General features: G+C 42.0%; 1 protein-coding gene across 1 annotated transcript in view; it reads right to left on the reverse strand.

Annotated features, from left to right (window-relative positions):
• The window catches only part of LOC146193385 (MAM and LDL-receptor class A domain-containing protein 1-like), a 131061-nt gene that overhangs the window by 73460 nt on the left and 35731 nt on the right, over positions 1 to 21870 (reverse strand). Inside the window, exons 9-10 of the mRNA XM_084600535.1 lie at positions 21366 to 21392; positions 3614 to 3752 (exon numbers count right to left, since the gene is read on the reverse strand). Coding sequence (XP_084456661.1) covers positions 3614 to 3752; positions 21366 to 21392 — 166 coding nt within the window. The remainder of the gene's footprint in view (positions 1 to 3613; positions 3753 to 21365; positions 21393 to 21870) is intronic.

Below are 21870 nucleotides of genomic sequence, written 5' to 3' on the forward strand. Positions count from 1 at the left end.
CTATATTAATTATATTGTTTTAGATTGGTTAACTGTACCATCATTCTATTTATTGAATTTTTGTTTCTAGGTTACAACATTATGTCACTTTTCTGCTTTTAGGCTACAAATCTTCAGTCGTTTTTGCTAGCTTCCACTGCAGGTTCATTCACCCGGCCACTGATATCTGTAAACCCCGGAGCTTCAGGAAGAGTGACAGCGCCTGCATCGACTTCCGGATGGATACCATTATATTCGAGTATAATATGATCAATTGTTTTAGTGCAGTTACCACATGCTGCACATGTGTGATCTTTATTGTTAAATTTCTTTTTGTAGCTGCGAGTTCTAAGGCACCCAGATCTAGCTTCAAAAAGTAGGGAACTGCCTCTTGCGTTATCAAAGAAAGCTTCCTTCCTGATCTGCCTTTCCACTTTCGGTATAATTTCACACTTCGTTTCTTTTCCATACAATTTATCCAATTTTTATCTTCTGTGTTCTTCACTTGTTGCTTAACGCTCTTTATTTCTTCGTCCTTGGGACCAGCATACTTACTGCTTAGTTTGCTAGTTCCTTTCCTCCATTGTGAGTCAACACTTTTTAGGTATAGGTATTTAAATACTTTAGCCATACTTTGCCCATCAGTTACTGTCCAATTTTCTCAGGTGTTCCTCATATAATAGTTTACTCTCAGCTTCCCGTACTTCGAAAGATGCCTAGCCCATATCTCCCTGTAGCGCCTCATTTGTAGTATTGCCATGGGCACATATTGCCAATATGTCCGACGGCTCTTTGATTTATTTCTAATCTCGACTGTACCTCTGATTTTAGGCACAAAGCCGCATTTCCAAAAGTAAGCCCGTGCACCATAATTCCTTTCCAAATACCCCTCAAAACCTCATACCTGTTGTAGCCCCGCAATGCCCTATGCTTCATTATCCTGGCATTTCTTCGTCCTTTTGCCATAAGGTATTGGTCATGGTTTTCAATGTATGTCAATCCTTCGCTTACCCATACCCCGAGATATTTATATTCTGCTACTCTCTGTATTTAATGGTCAGTATTTTAGTCCTTGATCAGTTGAGCCGATCAAAATCATTAGACCCGAATTAACTGCGTTAAAATTGAAGCCTGGAGCATCCCCTTCGCCTCCGCAGTGTTTAACTAGAGTTTGTAATTTTTCCTGACTCTCAGCTAGCAGCACAATATCGCCAAGGCGTAGTAGCAGTAGTAGTAGTAGCAGCCGCGCTATATGTCAGAAATAATCGAAGGCTCAATAACAAAATATATATATCTTTGCAATTTGTGGTCCTAAAGCGATTGGTGATTGATTGCTGTGTACCAAACGATACAGTTTTATGCAACCAGTGTAAATAAGTGATTAATTAAAGGAATAAAAGAGATCGAAAAAATATAAAAGGGGGTTCAAAGGTGTCCAAACAGCCAGAATGAAACGCCAATGCTTCGTTTTGCTAATTAAGAATTTAAGGATGTAATGCAAATGTGAAAATATGTGGCAGATAATTATTCAAGTAACAGAAACAACGAAAAATGCAATCAAATGTCACAAACTGTTCCGAATTGAAAGCCAGTGTTTGCGATGCTAAGTATCGGTGCATATAAAAAAAACAATAAATATAAAATAAAAAGTAAAATAAAGGCAGAAAAAAATAAAAGTTAAGACACCCACCGAGTGTGTGTGAAACGCTATCGCGTCATACCCTTAATGTCGGATCATAATTGCACCCTAATTTGTGGTTGGTTAGTTTGGTGTATGGGCTTTAATGACCCAAATCAATTCAGGCTATAAGAAACAGCGTAGTGGAGGGCTCCGGAAGTTTCGACCACCTGGGATTTTACTGTGCAATGACGTCGCAAAGCACACGGGTACCTTACTTTTCTTTTCGCCTGCATCGAAAGTCTAAGCTTTACTATGCTCGAAATACAAACGCTCTATAAGAGCTACGAATCGATGCACACAATGGCGCACTCGATCGATGTTCTTCGCTGTCGAATATGAAGATCACGATTTATTTGATTTCATATGGCACCCTTGTATAAGTAATCGCGCTCTCTTTGGGATGAATGTTAATTGCTTACTGGAGACATTTTTCTGTGGCAGTAGTATCTATCAAATGAAAAGCCTTGGAAGGTAAGAGACACGCGTTCTTCATCGATTGAAATATTCTCCACTGAATTGTTCATGAGATGGTGGAATGCTTAAGCTCTAGAAAGTTTCGCTAGATTAGATGCTAGGCTGGAAAGCTAGCTGTGTAAAAGCTTGTCTCATATAGTTCGGTTCTCATGCCCTATTTGGACTTCAACTTTGTGAGAATACGGGCTACACTGGCACACAACTGGTTCTGCAAACACAGTGTTCGGGGCCGACGGGACCAAACCAGTGCACGCGACGCACACGCGTAAATAGCTGAAGCACGACGATGTTCTTAAAATTTATAACTTTTGGTGTTTTATGTTTTTTTTCTATCCGCTCCCTGAGGATTGGATAGGGATGCGAACAAGGTTAGCATCTACTGAGGAAAGTTTGGGAAGCTAATAGTACCTCTAAGAGAGCGATGAAAGTCAATTCTAGCTCACATTTCCTTATTATTAGCAGGCATGATCATCAAACGAAAAGTGAGTTTTTTTCGACACACAGGATGTCGTTTCAAACTGGAACATACGCTTATTTCAAAATGAAGCTGCAGTGGCCTTAATTTAAATTATTACGAAAGAAACTCAGGTACCAGTGGGGCTATAGCTAAGGTTTCGACCTCTTCGTCCGCGAGTTGGAAAAACATTTATACTATAAATGCAGTGCTTCGGTAAAATCAGTCATCAATTCTGGACCTACGAGAAATGTTCTGCGATGAGCAACAGTTCATTTTTAATTTTATGGGCAGCTTCCACTTTTTGAATGAACCATTAGGCGGTTCACATCTCATCTCCCCATTCATAGCTGGCTGGCAAGGAGACCAGCATTCTTGAAATAAAACCTACCGAATCAAATATTTTTCTCTTTTCGTAATGAGGCTTCCCCTGAGAAAGCGCTTGTGCCAGGCGCCGCTTTCCTCCTTCTCCCCGCTCGGGCTAGCACCACTAAAGTAGCATCTTGCGGTACTCTTAAAAGCACTGCACAATCTGCAATAATCTACGCGCAGCACTCTCTGCCCTCGGAAGATTCTCCTTCACAGCTTCTAAGCTGGCAGTTATGGTCGCTCTAAAAAAATCTTGCATAAGTTAGCCAGGTATAACAATGACCGGACTTTATTTTAGGCTTACCATACCTTCTACAGGCCCCTCAAAACTTCGGACATCGGTAATTCCACTGTCTAAGTAAACCGAACCGCTTCCTACCACCTACATCTGCATGAACTGTACTTTTTCAGTGAGTGCGCAGTATTTCAGTACGTTACAATTCTAGACACTCATTTCACATTTTGCAAAGACAGTGCGCACACGCGTTACTTTTACAGTAATTAACTATCTGTACCTGCATTTGTTCTTCACTATGTTGTGTGCGTGTTTGTTTGAGTGTTTGGGCGCATAAGCAATTTAGGCTACCATGCGCCAAGTACGAGGTTTGTCGTTGTCTCCGTTTTGTTCACCAATTTTCGTTTTTCTTTTCACTCACTTGTTCCGCCTTGCGTGGCTCGTGAACAGCCATAAGCTGAGGCAGGCGCCGTTGCTTGCATCGATGTCCAGCTCGGGACTAACAAGTTTTGCTACTTCGGAATTGTCGTCGTCGTTGTTCACAGCAAAAATAAAGCGCCCTACAAGAAGGCAAAGTAGGAAAGCTGTCGTAAATATTAAACAGCACACAAAAATAATCACGCCATCACAATGCGAGCACTTGGCACGCATTTCTAATAATAGTAGTATCCACGCGAGTTACTGAAGTTCACGATTTCTAAATTTCACGACTATGCCCTTGCTAGAGAGTGAACAGCACTTGAAATAATAATTAACATCATTTATTTAACTAACCGTCTGCTGTGAGGTCTCAGTTCTTGTGAAATTCGGATAGTTGCAGAGGGCCGCTCTTTGATAACGAATTTGCTGGGAGGATTTGGGGAGACGAGGCATAAAGAAGCATGTAGAGAAGCTACTTTAGAGAAAATATTCTTGATCTCATTTCCGTGTGTGCCACGACACACTACGTTGAGTAGACAAGAACGAACCCATCAATGAATCAGTTCAGTAAAAATCAATAATTTTTTTCACGGACTTACACGCTGTGGCTTACTGCACAATAGTTTCCTCTGAGGAAATGTGGCGGCGTAGAGGTATATTATCAGCCTCGCGTAAGACGACTGTGGTTCGAACCCCGGTGCCTTGTAATTCTTCACAAAATGTAAAAAAAAAATCTAAGTGCCTATGGAATTGCACAAAAACGTTTGTAATGCGGCCTTATGCCGGTGAACACCGAAAGCGCACTCCTAAACCAGAACAGTATTTGGCCACCCTAGTGTTGTAATATAATCGGCTGCAACTTCATATGAATACTGCGACAAACCTCCGGTCCTCGGCACCCAGCAGCTGAGGAGCAACTGACCGCGTCGGTTGTCTGACGTGTAACGCAGCGGATGGGGCTAGGAATATCTGGTTTTGTACAGGCCGCCATTGAACACTAACCTTGGCAACATTTAATGCTAGATTCTTGGCTAGTGAGGCTAGTTTCTCGGCGCCTTTCAAAGAACTACGACACCCGAGAAGGGATATCATAGTGCTTAATGAGATCTGGAGGTTAAATAAGGCATATACTGTACTGAATGTTGGGCATGTGTTGTGTTATCGAGGTTTACTGGAGAGACGAGAACTAGGAGTAGGGTTCCTTCTCAGTGAGCATATGCTGGCAACATAGGTGAATTATATGATATTATTGAGAGGATGCCAGGCATCGCATTGAAACGGAAGGTTGTACTGGTGTACGCGCCTACATGTAGTCGTAATGACCTCTTAGTCGAACGTTTCTAAGATGATGCAGAATCGATAATTGTAAAAGTGTAAACGCAGTTTACTGTATACTAATCGGCGACTTCGATGACAAGCTAGGTAAAAAGCAGGCTGAAGAGCAAGCAATGTGGGTGACTATGGCATTGGTTGTAGGAATAGAAGGGGGATTTATTAGTTGACTTGCAGAGCGCAATAACTTAAGAAACATGAATGTCTTCCTCATCGAACGGAAAAATGGAAGTGGACATGAAATAGCCCTAACGGAGAGGCTAAAAGCAAAATGGACTTCATATATATTGATGTCTAATTCTGGCAATTCGAAGGATGTAGAGGTGAACGAAAAAGTGCGATGCAGTGACCACAGGATGGTAAGTTCTCGAATTAGTCTAGTTTTGAAGAGGGAATAAGACAGATTAGTGAGAAAGAAGTCAATCAAGAAATTAGAAGTTAGTTGGAGGGTACAAGAATTAAGGATCTCGTAGGGATTAGATATTCAGTTTCAAAATAAGACGCTTTTTGTGTAGAACACAGAATGATACCTTCAAAGATATGTGCGGTACCTTCAGAGAGTGTGCGTTATAAGTACGCGGTAGAATAGCTATAGATGATACCGGTAAATTGTTTAGGCAGACGGCAGATTTGATAAGGAAAAGTTGAAGTATAAACCCTCCAATTCAACCAACTTGATACAGCAGGCTGAGCTGGCAATTCTAATCAATAGTAGCAAAGTATTCGACATCAGGAAGTATATCATGGAGAAAATTGAGCATGCTGTAAAGAACGGAGATAGCTTTAAAGGACAAAGCAGGCAATGTCATCACGAATATGAACAAGAAAGTCAAAGTAGCCGCGGAGTTCTACGCTGGCCTATACCATAGTGAAAGTAGACAGGACAATATCAAATTGGCAGTAGTGAAGAGCACAGTAGTGAAGGGACTTTCTGCAAAAAACAAAGGACTAGATTAAGAATGGTTTAACAGCTGTGAAAAGGAGGAAGCAGCTAGGGAGGATCAGATTAATAGAGACTTTTTGAGGGACGAGGGATATCGTGCTAGAAAAACTGGCCACAATGTATACGCCATGCTTGGTGGCATTGGCACGGTACGGTATGGAAACCACGAAGGAACGCTAACATTATCTTAATTCATAAGGGGACGCAAAGGACTTGACAAATTGTAGACCACCAGTCATGTTGTTATACGTTACGTGCAAGGTATTTACTGAGGTAATCGTTATTAAAATCAGGGAGACCTTAGACTACATTCATCGAAATGATCAAGTAGGTTTTCTGAAAACGTTCTCTACTATCAATCAAATAAATACTTTAAACAGAATATAACAAGTCCCTATACATAGCATTTATTGATTACGAAAAAGCATTTGACTCAGTTGAAACCTCAGCATGCAGTCATGCAGGCATTGCGAAATTAGGGTGTAGATTAGCAGTATGTGAAAGCACTTGAAGATGTTCATAGCGGATCTAGAGCAACCATAGTTTTCCATAAAGAAAGTAATAAAATTGCCATAAGGAATTGTGTTATACAAGAAGAGATTATCTCCCCAGTACTGCTTACAACTTGCTTAGAGGAAGAATTCAGGGACTTGAATTGGGAGCAGTTAAGGATAAGGGTTGATAGGGAATACCTTTGAAATCTGCGATTTGCTAATGCCCTTGCCTTGCTAAATACCTCAGGAGATGAATTGCAAACAATGACTGAAGGAGTATATCGGAGAAGCCGAAAAAAGACGTAAAGTTAATATGCAGAAGACTCGGGAAGGAGCAGCACTCTGCGGTAAGTAGCACAGTATTGAAAGTGGTAGGCGAACATCTCTAGATGGGATATGTTGCAACCGCATATCAGGACTATGAAAGAAAAATAACTAGGAGAATAAGATTAACATGGAGCGTGTTTGGCAAGAACTCGCAGATTATGACTAGCAGCTCGCTGGTATCCATAAATAGAAAAGTATATGACACTTCCATCTTACCTGTATTCACCTACGGGGCTGGAAAGTGGGGGGTATCAAAAGGAGCTTGTTTAAGTTGAGGACCACGCAGAAAGCTACTGAACCGAAAATGGTAGGTATAACGTTAAAAGATAGTGTATAGAGTTAGTCAGAGGTATAACCCTAATAAATGACATTGTAGTGGAAATAAAGAATGAGAAATGAACGTGAGCAGGACATGCAGTGCGAAGAGAAGATAACCGATTGCCGCTAAGGGTAACAAAGTAGGTACCAATGGAAGGAAAGTGCAGCAAGTGGCGGCAAAAGTTATGTAGGCGGGTGAGGTTAAGAAATTCACAAGGGGTCAAGAGGATACAGCTCGCATAGGACCGGTTTAATTGGAGTAATATAGGAGAGACATCTGCCCTGCAGTAGGTACTATTCTGCTGCTGATGATGATGTATTTCTGTAACTACTCATGATCGAATAAACAAACACTGCCCCAGCCTACGATTTTCTAAGCATGAGGTCGGCATGAGAACCTAAAGAGATTCTCGGGATTTTGGTTCGGAGGCGGGGGGGGGGGGCGGGGGGCGGGGAAAATATTTCGCTGGTTAGCCGAAGTCTCCACGTCTGGTAACTTCTCTTGAAGAACTCAGGCCATCTGACGGCTAGCTCCTTTCTATATACAAGCTGCAGAATAAGAAATAAATAAAAGAGACGGTGAAATATAGTATATTTTTAGTAAGCTACATGACTGCAACCAAAGACGTAGCGCAAGCAATGCTGAAAATGTGTTTTTTATTTAAAAGCTTCTACTCTTTCGTTATCACGTCTATTCAAATAGATCATCATCACCATCAGCCTAACGATACCCACGGCAGGACGAAGGCCTCTCCCATATTTCTCCAATTAACCCGGTTCTGTGCTAGCTGCATCCACTTGACCCCTGCAAACTCCTTAACCTCATCCGCCCTAAAAACTTTCTGCCGCCCTCTGCTACGCTTTCCTGCCCTTGGAATCCAGTTTCTTACCCTAATCGACCATCGGTTATCCCCTCTGCGCACTAGATGTCATGCACATGCCCATTCCTTCTTAATGTCCACTAGAATGTCGGTAACTTGAGTTATTTCTCTCACCCATTCTGCACACTTCCTATCTCTCAGTGTTAACCCTACCATTTGAGCGATACCGGTAAGCTGCTAGACATGATCTGCGAGTGCTTGTCAAATGCGCTCCATCCCAATCTTATTCTTATTTCCTTTTCATGGTCCGGATCTGCGGTTACTACCTGTCCTAAGCAGACATATTCGCCTACTACTTCCAGTACTTCGCTACCTAATGTAAACTGCTCTTCCGTCCCGAGGCTGCTGAGCATAACCTTAGTCTTTTGCATATTGATTTTCAAGCCTACATTTCTACGTTTCCTGTCTAGGTCATCAATCATTATTTGCAGTTCATCCCCCGAGTTGCTTAGCAAGGCGATGTCATTGCAAATCGCAGATTACTGAAGTATTCTCCGTCTACTCTTATCCCTAACTGCTCCCATTCCAAGTCTCTGAATACTTCCTCTAAGCAATCTGCGAATAGTACTGGGGAGATATTGTCTCCTTGCCTAACACCTTTTTATGGGAATTTTGTTACTTTCTTTATGCAGAACTATGTTTGCTGTGCAGTCCAGTTCAGTCGTTCAGTCGTGTCCGACTCTTCGTGACCCTATGGACCATGTCACGCCACGCTTTCCGGTCTCTCACCATCTTGCTAACATCACATAACTTCATCTGCAGTGCCTCGAGGATGCCATCTAACCATCGCGTTCGCTGCCTACCCCTTCTCCGGCGAACCTCAACCTTTCCCAACATCAAATCTTTCTCCAGCGACTCCTCTCTTCTCATCACATGACCAAAGTAGCTGAGCTTTACCTTTAGAATTTGACCCTCCAATGAGCAGTCAGGGTTTATGGTCGACAATATCGACTGATTTGATCTTCTGGCAGTCCAAGGAACTCTCAAGAGTCTTCGCCAGCACCACAATTCAAATGCGTAAATTCTTCGGCGGTCAGCCTTTTTCACAGTCCAACTCTCGCATCCATACATCACAACTGGAAAGACCATAGCACGAGTTATACGGATCTTGGTTGGCAGACTAATGTATCTGCTCTTTACTAGGCGGTCAATGCTAACCATTGCTCTCTTTCCCAGAAGCAGGTGTCTCCTAATTTCATGGCTGCAGTCTCCTTCCGAGGTAATCTTGGAGCCCAAGAAGAGAAAATCTGTCACAGCTTCCACTTCTTGTCCATTGATGCTCCAGGACATGATAGGGCAAGACGCCATGATCTTTGTCTTTTTAATGTTCAGTTTAAGCCCGAACTTCTCACTCTCTTCTTGTACGCGCATCAGAAGTCTCTTGAGTTCCACTTCACTTTCTGCCATTAAAGTGGTATCATCCGCATATCTAAGGTTGTTGATACGTTTTCCAGCAATCTTCACTCCAGCTGAAGACTCGTCCAGACCGGCCTTCCTCATGATGCACTCACAATATAGGTTAAATAGGCAGGACGACAGTATGCAGTCTTGCCTCACTCCTTTCTCGATCGGAAACCAATCAGTAAGACCATGCCCAGTTCTGACTGTGGCCTCTTGCCCTTCATACAGGTTCCTGAGGAGCCAGATGAGGTGAATTAGAACTCCCATCTCTTGGAGAGCTTGCCACAATCTGCTGTGATCTACTCAGTCAAACGCTTTTGCATAATCAATAAAGCAGGAGTAGATGGGTTTCTGGAACTCTCTTGCTTTTTCCATAATCTAGCGAAGGTTGGCAATTTGGTTTCTAGTTCCTCTGCCCTTACGAAACCCAGCTTGCACGTCCGGAAGCTCCCGATCCACATACTGCTGCAGCCTACCTTGGAGAATTTTCAACATCACCTTGCTAGCATGCGAAATAACCGCGATCGTGCGGTAGTTGCAACAATCTTTGGCACTGCCTTTCTTTGGGATGGGGATGTAAACTGACCTCCTCCAATCCTGTGGCCCCTGCAGGGTTGTCCAAATCTTCTGACATAATGTATGCAGAATGTTAACAGTGTCTTGGTTGAGGTTTTGAAGCAGTAAGGTTGAAAGTTGGGCGAGTTGAATCTGGTTCATTTTGAAGGTAGCGCGAAAAACGAGGACCAAGAGTAGAAGGACACAACATGAGCGCTTTTTCACAACTAAACTTTTTATTGAAAAACACGGAATAAATATCCATGTCGCGAAACTAAAACACAAGAAAGAAAAGTGATAGCAACAAGTACAGGAAAAGTGTAGGGCATGATACAGCTGGTGGGGGTGCTTATTGACTAAGATAACATGTAAAAACAAAAGCACAAAAGCCTCATGGTCACGAAAGCAAACAAGATTTACCAAAAAAGATGAAGAAAGCGACGGGAGATATTAGTTCCATGTGTGGTCTAGATAGCAGCAACTCAGCTGGAATGCCATCAATTCCGCTAGCTTTGTTCTTAGCAAGGCTGGCTAAGGCCCATTCAACTTCACTCTTCAGGATTCCCGGCTCGAGATCAGTAATCACAACCATCTTATGTTGGGTTTGCACATTCGCGTCCTTCTTGTACAGTTATTCTGTGTATTCCTGCCACCTCTTCTTTATCTCTGAGGCTTCAGTGAGGTCCTTGCCTCGTTTGTCCTTTATCACGCCCAGCTTAGCACAGCAGCTTCCTTTGATATCTTTGATTGTCTTATACAGAGCTCTTGTGTTCCTTAATTGGCTGTTGTCCTCAACTGCTTGGCACTGTATGTTCAGGAAGGCATTCTTATGTCTCCTTGCTATTTTCTGAAAATCCGCATTGAGAACCTTGTATCTTTCTCTTTCCCCCATAACTTTTGCCATCCTCCTTTCCTCAGCTATTTGCAAAGCCTCTTCAGATAACCAGTTTGCTTTCTTGCATTTCTTTTGCTTTGGAGCTACCTTAGTACCAACTTCTTGTATTATATCACGAACATTGGTCCACATCTCTTCGGGTTCCCTGTCTTCTAGATCTAATTCTTGAAATCGATTCCTCACTTCTACAGCATATTAAATGGAATTTGATCCAGATCATACCTGAAAGGCCTTCTAGTTTTCTGCGTTTTCCTCAATCGAAGCTTAATTTTGGCAACAAGAAGCTGATGATCGGGGCCACAATCGGCTCCAGGCCTTGTTTTTACTGCTTGTATAGCGCTTCTCCATCTCTGCCGGCAAAGAATATAATCGATCTGATTCCTGTACAGACCGTCCGGTGAAGTCCATGTGTACAGGCGCCTCTTGTGCTGTTGAAAATGAGTATTCGCTATGGTCGTGTTGTTTTCTTGACAAAACTCTACTAGCCTCTGCCCAGCTTCATTTGGCTCGCCAAGACCGAACTTGCCTATAATTCCGGATATTTCTTCACTCCCGACCTTAGTATTCCAGTCTCCTATGAGAAAAACGACGTCTGATGATGGGGTGCGGTCTAAAAGGCATTGTAGGTCCGCATAAAATCTCTCAACGTCAGCTTCTTCAGCAGTAGTGGTCGGTGCATAGACTTGGATAACTGTTATGTTGAAAGGCTGACCTTGGATCCGAAGTGAAATCATTCGGTCGTTTTTGGGGTTGTACCCTAGCACTGCTTTGCGCATTCTTCTGTTTACTATGAGAGCGACCCCATTCCTTCTCTTGGATTCATGCCCACAATAAAAGACATAATGGTCGCCGGAGTAAATTATCCTATTCCGGTCCACTTGAACTCGCTGATACCCAAGATATCAATGTTCAATCTGTCCATTTCTCGCTTGACGACATCCAGTTTACCTTGCGTCATAGATCTTACATTCCATGTTGCTATTTGATATATCTCCTTGCAACATCTGACCTTCCGGTCGCTTCCCGACACATCCACAACTGAGCGTCCTTTTGGCTTTAGCCCAGTCGCTTCATTTGTCCTGGAGCTACTAGGAATCGCCCTTTGTTCATATCCAGTAACATGTGGGACGCCTTCCAACCTGGGGGGCTCATCTTCCGGCGCCATATCTTTAATGGTATTGTGACTGGCCATAGGGTTTTCTTGGCAGGAAATACTGAAGTGGGTTGCCATTACCTTCTCCAGTGAATCACATTTTGTCAGAACCCTCTGCCGTGAACTGTCTATCTTGGGTGGCCCTACACAGCAGAGCTCACGACTTCATCGAGTTTCGCAAGCCCCTCCGCCACGACAAGGCAGTGATCCATGAAGGGGATCACTGCTGTGCAGCCACTATATATATCTTCCAGCACTTTCACGTACGGCTCGTCTACCCTATGATTTCGCACTGCCTGCGTTACCACCGAGGTTTCAACTGAGTCAAATTCTTTTTCGTAATCAATGAATGCTATGTAAAAGGGCTGGTTATATTCCGAGCATTTTTCTATCACCTGATTGATAGTATGGATATGATCGAGAGTAGAGTACCATTCCCAAAAACCTGCTTTATTCTTTGCTTGATTAATGTCTAAGGTTGTCCTGATTCTATTAGGGATTACTTTAGTAAATACCTTATACGCAACAGACAGTAAGCCGATTGGTCAGTAATTTTTAAGGTCCTTAGAGTCCCTTTTTGAATGGGGATAATGTTTGCATTGTTCCATGGTTCCGGTACCGTAGAGGACACCGGGCACTGCGTATACAGGGTGGTCTGTTTTTCTAGCATAATATCCCCCCCGTCCTTCAGCAAATCTGTAGTTATCCTCTCCAGCTGTTTTCACCCTTTTCATAGTTTCTAATCGCTTTCTTGACCTCGTCCTTCGTCACTGGTGGAACGTCTGACTGTTTTTCCCTACCGCCAATCTCATTACGGTCCTCACTACTTTGGCTACTGTAGAGACTGTATAGAACTCCTCGGCTGCTTTGACTGTCTTGTCCATATTCGTGATGACATTGCCTGCCTTGTCCCTTATCGCATACATCTGGTTTTTGCCTATGCCCAATTTCGACTTTACCGCTTTAAGGCTTCCCCCGTTCTTTACAGCACGCTCACTTTTCTCCATGCTATACTTCCTTATGTCGGCCACCTTGTGCTTTTGATTAGCTTTGATATCTCGGCCAATTTGAACTGGTCTGTTAGATTTGAAGCTTTCATACTCTGGCGTTTCTTAATCAAATCTTTCGTCTCCTTAGACAGCTTACCGGTATCCTCTCTAACTATCCTGCCGCCTACAACTACCGCGCACTCATTAATTATCTCTGAAATTATTGTTCATGTCATTCATCATTCACCATTCATCAATGTTTTAAATCGCCCATTCTGATATGTTAGAATCGCTTATCTAGGAAGCCTACGTAGGCGCAGGCTCTCTAGATAATGCTCCCATGATAAGCGTAGGCTCCCTACGCTTATCATGGCCCTATAGAGACATCCAGGGATTAGTCTACACTTTAAAAACAAAAACACATTTTTGGGTATTTGTCTGATTCAAAACACCCTTACACCCTGAGTCTAGGGTGTTCGTGCCATTGGAAATCACCTCTTTCATGGCAAAGGGGTGCTTTGGTTGAAGAATATGCCTTAGGGTGTTACGGGCAAGCAATATCACCTAACATGCTGGGGGTATATGGCTGCGTAACTTCGTAGCCTTTTAGACACGAGCGGCGCTGCTAATATAGCCCAACACCTAAATAAAGCACCAAAAGTAACGCTAAAATTAAAATTACACACGAGTACTTGCTAAAAATGAAACAGAAACTGAAACAAAATTTCACCGCCAGGAGGCCGCCGGTAGCTACGAACGCTCTTTTCAAATTTCACAATATGGCCGTTAGCATTGTGGGGTGCGTTTCGACCATGTTTCGGCGAATGCTGAATGTGCTTCTTCGATTGTGTACCCTCGTGAAATGTGTTGCATTTCCCATGCATATGTGTTACAGAAGTGTGTACGCTTGTGAAGTGCCTTCTACATGTGGTGTTTAACGCAAACGGGCATTTATCGTGTCGGCAAGTGTCCGGGCTTCTTTTTGCTTTGCTCAGGCCGAAGGACTGCTGCACCGCTTTATGTTTGAGATGTTCGAAAGAAGAAGGCATGGACGATTTTTTTTTCTGCTTGACTAAGAGGTATATGCGCCGACTACATTGCACTCGCGCTGAAATCGCACTGGTTGGTTCGGTGCCGGTGATACGAAGGCGGACAGCGTACTTTGCGGCTGACGCAATCGTCTGTAAAGGTAAGCCTATTCTCACCCATATTGCGCTTTGTGGGAACAGTGTCCTACCGGATTGCTGCATTCTGTGTCTTTTCGTGCCGGAACGCTCCAGAATGTGCTGAAATGCAAACGTGAGACACGCGCTTGTTTTCACCTGGCTGCCAAAATGACATCTCACATGTGGTAGATGTTGTGGCGAGTTACGCAGATTTCGCGCAAGAACATCAGTCTCAACTTTCTTGAACAGAAATAACGTATGTGCTACGTTTCCTTGCATTTTGTACGCGCAGGAGGTTCACGAAACGATTTTCGTTTCTTGACAGTTGGATACTTGCGCTCAGTTCGCAACGACTCAGTTTTGTTCTACCGTTTCCGTTCGTGCGGCAAGGTCATATTGGCGTAGTACATTAATTCTCCTAGCACTCTCGACTCCCCCCTCCCACCTCCTCCCTTATCTCTTACACTTCGCGCTCGCTCTCCTGAAACCTCTTTCTTGCTTCGTCATCTTCTTTCACTCGGAGCGCTGCGATCCCCCCCCCCCCCCTCTTTTTTTATTTACTCGGAGCATAGGCGCGCACCGTCCTGCTGCTCGGGGAGCGTCCTCCCGCAGCCCTTCTGTTTAAACTTTTTGTTCGAGGAGGCTATGTTCGTTCTTGGCAGCCGTTCAGCGCGGCACGCCTCTGCGCTCGTGCTCTCGGCATCGAAGTGCGCTGGTCGGCCGGCCTGGTTGCATAATAGTTTATTCCAAACTGCGTAAACTATATGCTGCTATCATCTGCCTATGTTAACTTCCCCGCGTCTGGATTTGCCTTTTTTAATCACAATGGGAGCATTTTTCATTTTACGGGGACCATATTTTGCGGTTGCATGGAGTGTGAATTTGCATTTTCTTTTATGCTGCTTTTGTTATGGCGTTTACTTTCGCTCTCGAAGAATCATTTAGGTACGTATTTTATTTTCAGCAAGACTTCAATTAAAGCACTTGTACACGTGCTAAGTCAGCTGATGTGGTTCAAACCATCCAGTTGTCATTATTTTTGTGGTCACATTTCAACATAACTGTTTGACCGCATTACTTGATTTATGTAGTGTCTTTACACTAGAATAATTGGATATTCGATGCTGATGCCTCAGCATTCAAGTAGAGGTCGACAGCTTGAATTCTGTGGCCAAATATTGTACCGGACGTTGCTATTACAGAGTTTGATTCGGACCAGATGTTTACTTTTTTTTCGTCTTTTGCTTAAATGTACATATGAAGCGGTTATCATAGCCTTAGTCGCATATGTTTACCTTCTTTGCTCATCACAGTGCGCATATTGCAGGCAAATTTGTGACTTACTGTTATTAAAAAATTTGTAATGTATGTGTTGGAAGCAGTTTACTGATTTAAAGGGCCCAGAAAACAATTTGACTTTCGTATGCTAACGATGAATGTCTGTAGATTGTCTCTAAGAATTGAAGCCTACTGTTTAAAGCTGAGCGGGGACCCTTAGTTTAGAGATATATTACATATTTTATTGCCATTCAGCCGTGTGCCAAGTTGAGGGAAGGAGGATCATAATTCTTGCTTTGTTATTTTTTATATTAGACTTTCCTTAATAGTGCTAGCAGTTTGGCGATGAGTGGCAAAATACTGATGGTTTTTGCAGTTTTCTAACCTTAGTAAATATTTGTATTTGCTATTTGCTAATGCCAGTTTTTTTTTTCAGATATGTACAAAGGCATCAATTGCCTTAAAATGATTTTTAATATTCAGTTACTTGAAACATTGAGTAAAATGAATTCTTTATGGCTACCATTCACACAAACTTGCAGTTCTTACATGACGTCAACATGCTGATCAAGAAGGACGGCAAAGAGGCAGTTGAAATTGGCCTTAACAAGACACTTGTCTTGGCTTTGAAGGACACCATTCGTGCAAGAAAAAAGGACATTGCCCGGGTGCTCGAAGTATGTTCTGAGGGAATGCGTGAAAGGAGAAAGAAGCGTAAGTATTAAGCTGTTTCCTTCTGTTTGCTGCATGTGCTATCTAATTGGCAGTTTTTCGCTAAATGCCTACATTTTTGCCATTTTGCATTGCCTTGTAGATATACTAAAAACATGGCTGAGCATCAGAAAGAATAATAAAACCATAACTAGCCTGTGCATTTCTTCATATGTAACAATTTTCGCATTAGCTAAATTTAAATTACCTATTGTTCTTCTCCATTGTAATGGTGCAGCCTTTTCGAATCTGTTCAACTAGTAGCAGAGAATTAGGTGATACCTGATTCAAATCTTCACAAGCATTGCTAATTTCTGCTGTCAGATGTTTGGCTTTCAGTTTGCGTGCCTCTACATGTTTTCAATTTTGTTTATTTGCCCTCCTAAATTAGACAATAAATTATCGCCTCAAAACTCGGCTGTCTCTTTTTACCTGCAAGGAGGTACACCATTGTTGTGTTGCTTATTTCTATTGTAGATGTACAGACAGTTTGCATTCTGCAACTCTTGGCAAACATTGGGAACCAGCCGGGAGCTCTGGATGTTGTTTGTATCATTTGCAAGTTTTCTCTTTGTCATTTGAATATTCAGGAAGCCTACTTGAAACCGACATTATTAGCGAATTTTCTTTGTTTCTAAAATGGTTTAAAGTCTAACCTATAATATGTATTAGTGATTCATAATTCAAATAGAAATACTACACAAGTTTTCATCACAACTGTGAATTATTTGCTGTGAAAGGATTATTTGCACTGTAAGTGCAATCAAAAGCACTTTTAAGAGACTCCTGCCATCACATGCTTACCACGTCGTATTGCATACAAGAATCACCTGATGAAGCACTGGTAATGTCAAGATTGGTGCAGTGTGCCATTTGACTAAGCACTCTGCTGCAGTGGACCAGCAGTGCTTCATCAGATGGCTCTTGCAGGCAGCTTGGTGGGGTTTAGCATTTGCTGGAAAGGGGTCTCTCAACCTGCTCATGCATGCTAGTACCTAACATGTTCCTAATGTCTGGAATATATAATCTGAGACTGCTTCAAAAGAAATATTTGCCACATTGTCTTATCCTACAGGCTTCTGAAGGTGGGTAATGCAGTTTAATAGTTGTTTTAAAAAAATGCTGTAACTGAAATGATGTAATAATTTTAATTCTTCTGAGATTAGGTTTACCACATTGGTTGGGAGAAAATACTGCTGTGTTTCAAGGTTCATGCTGTATAAATATAATGCCTTCAACTACAGATGCTAACATTTCATGCATTAACCATGTGGCACTGTCATAGACATTCTCATTTATAGTAAACATTCTCAATAAACACAAATTGTTATTTTTGCATTTCAAGTTAGTCGACATATTTTTAGTATTCGAACCTTTAGTATTTCAAAGTGCTCAGACTGCCTGCCGCTATAATGATTACAACTTCTTGAACACTTGAGCTTCCTGCCGCCTCTTGAGGCTCACCACTGATGTTCTGGATGTCTATGCATACCTAACATGTTCCTAATGTTCCTAATGCGTGGAAAATGTTTTAACATGCCATGCTTCAGTGTTGACATTTTTTAGAGCTTTTGCTGTTTGGTTGTTTGGTAATGCTCTGCTGTTGCACATGTAGTTGTCGCTCAACTCAAAGCTCCAGTGTACACTTTCAATGAATAATGTGTGATGACGTTTCAGAACTGCCACATAGAGCAGCGAGAACACTTTTTCCTTGTTACTAAACCTTAAATGTAAACACTTCAGGAAGCATTGCGATGACCTAGGACTTGGCTGGTTCATACTTAGCACAAGAAGACGTGGAAAAGTTCAGAAATGCATTATGTGTTATGTATTACATGCACTTTGTTTTTTTTTGTAGTGCCCCATCACTAAGTATGCTCTTTCCACGTTTTTTTTTTTTGTTTGGTTCTGCAGTATCTACTCGGCCAGTGCAGGGTATGCTGTAGGCCTTGTGTGAAGCCTTAATTGAGCCAGCTGTTAATATTTTAGTAGTAAACACCGTGCTCCAGTGCTGTTTATTGCTTATTTACATTTTTAACTATCATAATAAGCATTCCAGTTCATGTGAAATGAAAAGTTCGTGGGGCAACATAGAAGTTCTCTAACCCAGGTGCTTTTGATGAGTGTAGCCATTTTTGTTTGATAAAATAGCTTGCATAATCTAAATTTACCATGTAACAGCATGCTGCATGAATAAAATGGGTTAACCTTATGTGTTCTCATTTATGACTTGATCAGACTGCTGGCTTTGTGCCTCCTCAACCAACCATAACAGTATACTCTGCATTGTTAATTGTGAGATAACCACCAGTGGTTTTCGATAGGGCCCTTTTCCAGCACACTGCTGTACACTAAAGGGGTATTGGCGTATTCTAAATATAGAGTAGAAAATATGTTGAATTTGCTTTTTGCCAGGTGCAGTGCATATTTATACAGCTGCTCTATTATGCACTTCTATCACAATTTTATCAAGGAACAGGAAGTAAAGCCTGCCACGCCGTGCGTCGGATATACTGGGAGCAGCATCAAAGAAGCTGAAGAGCATTTCCCCTTCATTCAACAGCGGAAGCTTCTTCGAGTCATCGACTCTACTTAGGGTATTGTTCCAATAATGGGTCGATTTTGGCTGTTCAATCTGACATATGACAAGGGGTCCGACAATTTGTGCTGCTTTATAGAGCACCTCTTTTTAGGCGTCTGCGTGTCGAAGCCAAGATGCGCTGCACGACGCTTTATTTCATCGCTTAAGGCCGAATTTTATGCAAGCACACGCGTTGACACTGACAAAGCATAGTATTAATATTGTATACTGCGATTATTGTTGCATACGACTAAAATATTTGTTGTTGTTTTTTAAGAAATGTCACCATGCTGTTGTGTTCATTGTTCGGTTCTGTGTTTGAGAAAAATTGTATACTTTGTTGTCTGCATTTTGGAACTGTTTTGCTTCTTTCATTTTTTTAGGTATTTACGTACACACCATCTATGTTTTTGCCCGTCTGCTAGGCTCTCGGTGGAGAGTGGCAGTATTGTTAAATAAATGAGGTTCCATAGCACGCATCAATGAAGAAACAGAACACAAGTGCCCCCCTGACCCCCCCCCCCCTCCACCAGCACCCGAGCACCCACTAGCCCGAACCCTGACCCATCTATGCCGAATAAAAGACTTCCAGTTTCCTTCTGTGTGACATTTTTTTGTAACATGCTCTGTGAATTTGAAAAAAACAATCGTACTGGCATGGGTCATTCGAGATGTCAAAATAATGGCATGCAGCATCTCTTTACATGCTCATTTGGCATCACAGATGGTTAAAAGAAATACCATTAAGCTTGATTGCAAATGTGCACATAGGAAAAGCATTAAGGAACGTGTAGTGGCAAAAGTAATTCCTAATTAGGGAATGCAATATATGGACGTTATCCGCACTGATTTTTGTCAAACGGTGTAAGGGTGCAATGCCACTGCTTCCACCCTGCAATAGGGTGTAAAGGTGATGAAAACACCCCAGTGCATTGGCCCCATAGAAGGGTGTTATGACCAACCGAAGCACCATCTTTGAGGGTGTACTGGCACTCTGAAGCCACTTTTTTTCAAGGGTGCATGGGTGTTAGTTATAGACATGCGAAAACACCTAATAAGGTGTTTTTGTTTTTACAGTGTAGGCACTGCACTTGTTGAAGCAGTTTAAATTTTCTCGCTCTGGCGACGTTTCGATTTTTGATGGACCTTTTTGAGAACTAACGTGCATGTATTAATTCGAAAGAGGACGTAGCAACCCCGCTTGAAACCTAAAATATGTCCCACTTGTGGTAATGCAGCGTTAATATGAAATGTTTGTAATAAAAATACTTCCAGCGAGTTAAATACCGAATCATATTGTCGGCTTTGTTACATTACGGCGTTTAGTGGTGATAAGTAACCAAAAATGGCTCCGGCTATTCACTATACTTATCTTTGACTCTAAGTGCAGGTGGTTTTATTTCATGAACATTGTGCTTTTCTGAAGTCCGTCGCATGTGCAAGAAGTATACCTGGCCTTTGCAGCCAGGGTGGAAGAACGGGCTAGCTGCTAGTTAATCGTGGGAAAAAAACAACGCATGTTCTTTTTCCAAGAAAGCGACAACACAAACGACAAAAAAAAAGATATCAAATATCACCGCTGTGCTCTCGTTTCTTCCTCTGTCGATGTCTCGAGAGTATGCTGTTTTTTGCCTCGAGACTTTACAGCCAATGTGCAGCGGCTTTGGTTTGGTGTCTCACGAAAACCAGGAACTGCTTCATCGCATGGCATAAAAAATTAATCTGTTTCCACCTGTAGTTGTTTTTTTTTTATGTAGCTGAAAAAGTGTGGTATACAGATAGTTATTTTTTACACTGTGTTCATGGGTGATTGATCTTCAAATTGGGCATTTTAAATTTTCTTTGTTTTAATGCATTTGTAGATATCGTGCTTTTCCTCTTCTGCATTTATCAACCCGCCAAAGAAATGGGAATTTTTTGATTTGTTTGTGAGTTCCCTAATAACATTTTTGCTTTGTAACTTTTGCTTCTGAAAGAAGCATTTCATTATGGGCAATTTTGCATGCTGCAACGTGTGCTGCAGTATTTTTTATGCTATCAAATATATATTCCGGAGCCTATAAAAAACAGCCAATTTCACCAGGTAACAAAAGAGGTAATGAAGTTTTGTGCACTATCTCTCTCTTACGGTTCACACCCTTACCTATGAGGCGAAAGAGTTTTGACATTGAGAGTAAGAATTCATTTAAGGCCTGCTTTTTACTACTGACTATTCAATATATGGCATGGCGTGCGTAGCAGGACTTCCTTCAGCATTTGGCAATGCTCACCTCTAGATGTTTTCACTGTGTGGTCAAAACGCGGAAAGTCGGGGATCTTCTTCGACGGATCATTGAGCATCCATTCATTTGATATTTCTGTCCGACGCCATCCGCACATTGTCCCGTCTTCGAATGAGCACCGAGCTGAAAGGCAAAGCAGCGAGAGGGAAGCACGAATGTGGACAACGCGACAGTACTCTATATACCGCGGTAATAATGCATTGCTAACAAGACCGTTGTAACCGTTTATATTTAGGAGCCGCATTTTTTTACAAAACATGAGTAATTAATGCTACCATTGATACTGGTATTGAGGCCATAGATTACTGTCACGTTGACATTAAGGATGCTTTCCAAAATGCCCTCATTTAGGCAGTTGTCGAATCTTGACGCTTCCTCGCCGGAAGCTGTTTTGAACAGAGGAAAGCACTACATTGCTCCAAAACCTTTAACACATGGTGTACTCACTGGGTGAATCCGAAGAGTTCACGGATTCTGTAACAGTAGAAAAAAACAGAAAAGAATTTTTAAGCACCAGTAGAAGAAGTAGAAGATATATGAAATGCAAAATTACTGATATTGATATTGGTTTCAAGACCGTAAGCTACTGCCGCGTTGATACCAAGTACGCATTTGAAAATGCCCTCGTTTAGGCAGTTGCCAAATCTTGACGCTTCCTCGCCTGAAGCTGTTTTGAATAGAAGAAACCATCACAATACTCAAATGCCTTCATTACATGGTGTACTCACTGGGTGAATCCGAAGTTTTCACAGATTCTGTAACAGTGGAAAAACCAGAAAGGCATATTTAAGTATCACCAGTAGAAGCAGTACAAGATATATTTTTATTTATTTTTTTATTATTAAGACCTCAAATTCAAAATTACTAATATTGATATTGGTATGGAGACCGTACATTACTGTCACGTTGATACCAAGCACGCATTTGAATATTGCCCTCATTTAGGCAGTTG

The sequence above is a fragment of the Amblyomma maculatum genome, chromosome 4 (assembly GCF_055883805.1).
Source record: "Amblyomma maculatum isolate TAMU_Amacu chromosome 4, ASM5588380v1, whole genome shotgun sequence".
NCBI lineage: Eukaryota > Metazoa > Arthropoda > Arachnida > Ixodida > Ixodidae > Amblyomma > Amblyomma maculatum.